Genomic DNA, 3,293 nt, shown 5'->3' with positions numbered 1-3,293 from the left:
ACATGCTTCAGAACATCCACCAGCATTGATGAACTCCACCAAAGAGAAAGAGAGTGGGGTTACAGCTGTTTCTGGGAGAAGCGTCACTGACCATTTTGTTTACTTTCATTTTTCGTTTCTCCCAGAAACAGCTGTAACCCCGCTCTCTCTCTCTTTTGTGGAGTTCATCAATGCTGGTGGATGTTCCGAAGCATGTGTTGTGATATTTTGAACATAGTAGAGGCCACACTCATGAGAGGAAAAATCGGCACCCATTGCTTTCGTTGCATAGCGGCAATGAAGTGCTGTTAGCAGCGAAACAGCTGAACAGATTCTCCTCGTATTTTTTCATTTAATGACCCTAAGCTTTGGAGGCTGACATGACATTTGGCCGGAGTTCTCCTTTAACACAGTTCAAGTTTGAAAGTAGATAAACAAAATAGACAAAGTCAACCAAAAAATTTTAATCCGAGCACTCTCTTTAGAAGATAGTTTTTTTGATCCTCAACTAACCAAATGCTTATACCTACATCTTCATAGTAAAAGAACAAGTTTTAAACATTGTCAAACATGCAGTCACACTACAAGCTTATTTCTCAGTGATCGGATGTTCGGTGACATTTTGAGGACGTCAAGCTCCAGAAAGAGCTTTTGGAAAACCTCAAAGACGTACTTTAGCTTAGGTGGGTAGCTCATGTTGACTGCATATATGATGCCCATGAGCAACAGGCATGCCTTGCTCACACTTTCACATTTGTCTAGTACCTGGGTTCCCTCGACCACAATAGAGACATCAGCATTGGATCCTTCAATTCCATGTGAGACACAAATTTTCATCACATATTCAGCCTTGTCTTTTTCAATGGCTTCTCGGCTGGTGTCCTGTAAAATATAGGTGAATTTATGTTTAGGTGCATAGTATCATGTGCAGAGCAGGTTTTTTAAAAGGTTAAAATGGCAACACAATTAGTTTACACTTTTCACAAAAGCAAAAGTCAGATGTTTACAGTTTTGACTGAAAAATTATAACATTATGGTAGACTTGTTGTCACTCTAATTTTATATATTTAGTTGTAATTTCTAACCTACTCATAAGAACAGTTTTTGTAGCATGTGGTGTAGTATAACAAAGTATTTACCATGTAGTCCTTGATGAGTTCATCAGTAGACTCCCCCAGGAATTCAATTAGGGAGCGGATAACTGCTTCCCTTCTGGTCTCAATATGTTGCTGTTAAAATAAAAATAAAATACATATGCAGGGCCAACCATATATCACAAATATTCAAATTGTATTAACGTTACTGAAGCTGTATTAATTTGTACACATCGTCATGTCAAAATGTGCATCAAAGTGTGGCATTGTCCAATAAAAAATATATGGTATGTCATGAATCTAACTGGTCCACTGAAGGCTTTTGAGTCTTGCCTCATGTTTCAAACAAATAATTATTGCATGCAAATACTTGTGAACTGAATTCAGACTAATTGTATGCATTTGTTCTTTACTTCATTGAAGGACTCCAGCAGAGGTCTTATTTTAGTGCCTGCAATGCCACCTTTTTTGCCGCGCAGAACGAGTAGTTTCGGGGTGTAGAAGTCCAGATTTGTGAGAAAGGTTCTCTCCAGGTGAACTGTTGTAATTCTCCGGAACTCTTCCTTGATCTGAATAAAGGAAGTTAAACAACTTTAAACAACAGACACAATTTCAATACAAAATATATATATTTTTTTTTAATTTAAAAACTTGAGCTTACCTGAGCTTCAGAGAAAAGAGCAGGCCATCTTTCCTGGAAATCTTTTATGGCAGGGCATTGCTTCACAACTTCCAGTCTTCGGTAGAAGAAAGATCTTTCCATTTTCTCAGCAATTATCTTATTATTGTTTTTCTTCTTAACTTCTTGCAGCATGTCAATTCTCTCCTTCTCTAAAATGGCTTCTGTGTCCCCAAATGGCAGTGGAGGCAGGTAGTTTACCTCTGCTTTTTTAGGCCTTTTAAAGCCTTTGCTTGAACCTCTTTCATTTGACCTCTTGTTTTTCAGACAGTTCACCTCCAGCTCTGGGCAGGCAAGTTGACAACATCTTAATTTTGCACGATAATTGCCCATTTTGTACTTGATTCTTTGCTGCCACCCATACAGACCATTAAAAGAACCAGGTTCTCTGAGGCATGGAAACTTTTCTATTAAAGCTTCTACCACAGAGATAATTTGGATCCCAGTCGGGTAAGCTGTATAACCAAATATGACCTCTGCCAGCTTCTCGAGAATGCTACTTGTCAATCTCGGATTTTGCAGCAGGGTACCATCCTTTAGGAATGCTTGGTTTCCAGCCTCCAAAAGCTGTTCCACATCAAAGGAAAAAGTTGGTATTTCAAACTTGGAAGGCCATGGCTGGGACCGGTGAGACATTCCACTTTCATCAGAGGAGGAGAGAAGGATAGTGTCTTGAGATCCTGATGAGTTAGCAGAAGAGGATTCTTCTGGCAGAGTGGAGTCACTCTGTGATTCTTCCTCGGGACTGAGATTTAGCAAAATGGGCTCTGTTTGGACAACTTTTAATGTTGCCTTGTCTTTCACCTCTTCAATGCAGCTGAGAGTAAAAAACTGACCACCAAAATCCAGGTCTTGATAAAGACCCGATTGACATTAAAAGTCTCTCTGATGACACAAAAAAGGTCACTGAGGCTGCTTGGTATGCCTGAGAGCAGAACGAGCTTGTGAATATCGGTCTCATCAAAAATGATGCGGAGCTTTGCTGGCGTATTCATTGTGGCAGAGGATCCTGAATCAGAGACAGAGACAGACAAATGTCATTGAAAAATCATTCTGATGTAATGTTGCAACTTAACCTAGCCACGCTACACCCATGTTTCTGATGGCACAAGGGTCTAGGGCCGCTCGACAGGTAGGGAGGCGGGCTAAAAGGTTGTCTATCAAATCCCTCTGCAGCAATTGGGTAGGTATACAACCAATCAACGCAACGAATAGGCTGACGTAGTTCCTAGAGCACCGGTGGACTGTGGCTAAGTCCCGTTAGCTTCCCAACCAGCGGAGCCGCGGAGCCAACTGGTATAATAAGGATTTGCCATATCCCGTCGGCATAAGTCCAAATACGTCTTTCTTCTCAATGAAACACTTCAGTGCCGTCCTTTGTTCATCTTTCAAGTTGAATTTTAGCTTCAAATCTTTAAGGGCTGTTGCCAAAGCCGAGTCGAAAGATAACTGTTTATTGTGCGCTGGTTGTTTCTATCAGAATCGTCGCACCTCTGTCGTCACTTAGTTACGCCCGCCTTCTGACTCTACACTTCATGGTG

The 3,293-nt window shown here is 40.8% G+C and overlaps 1 protein-coding gene across 1 annotated transcript in view; it reads right to left on the bottom strand.

Moving 5' to 3' along the window:
- Positions 1-354: 354 nt before the first annotated feature.
- The window catches only part of LOC110966328 (uncharacterized), a 3,069-nt gene continuing 130 nt past the window's right edge, over positions 355-3,293 (bottom strand). Inside the window, exons 1-4 of the mRNA XM_051940348.1 lie at positions 1,735-3,293; positions 1,487-1,642; positions 1,119-1,208; positions 355-861 (exon numbers count right to left, since the gene is read on the bottom strand). The exon at positions 1,735-3,293 is cut by the window's right edge and continues 130 nt beyond it. Coding sequence (XP_051796308.1) covers positions 556-861; positions 1,119-1,208; positions 1,487-1,642; positions 1,735-2,388 — 1,206 coding nt within the window. The 5' untranslated portion in view covers positions 2,389-3,293 and the 3' untranslated portion in view covers positions 355-555. The remainder of the gene's footprint in view (positions 862-1,118; positions 1,209-1,486; positions 1,643-1,734) is intronic.

The sequence above is a fragment of the Acanthochromis polyacanthus genome, chromosome 20, assembly GCF_021347895.1.
Source record: "Acanthochromis polyacanthus isolate Apoly-LR-REF ecotype Palm Island chromosome 20, KAUST_Apoly_ChrSc, whole genome shotgun sequence".
In the NCBI taxonomy this organism is placed as follows: domain Eukaryota; kingdom Metazoa; phylum Chordata; class Actinopteri; family Pomacentridae; genus Acanthochromis; species Acanthochromis polyacanthus.
Note: the sequence above shows the minus strand (reverse complement) of the source record. Positions and strands in the feature narration are given on the sequence as shown.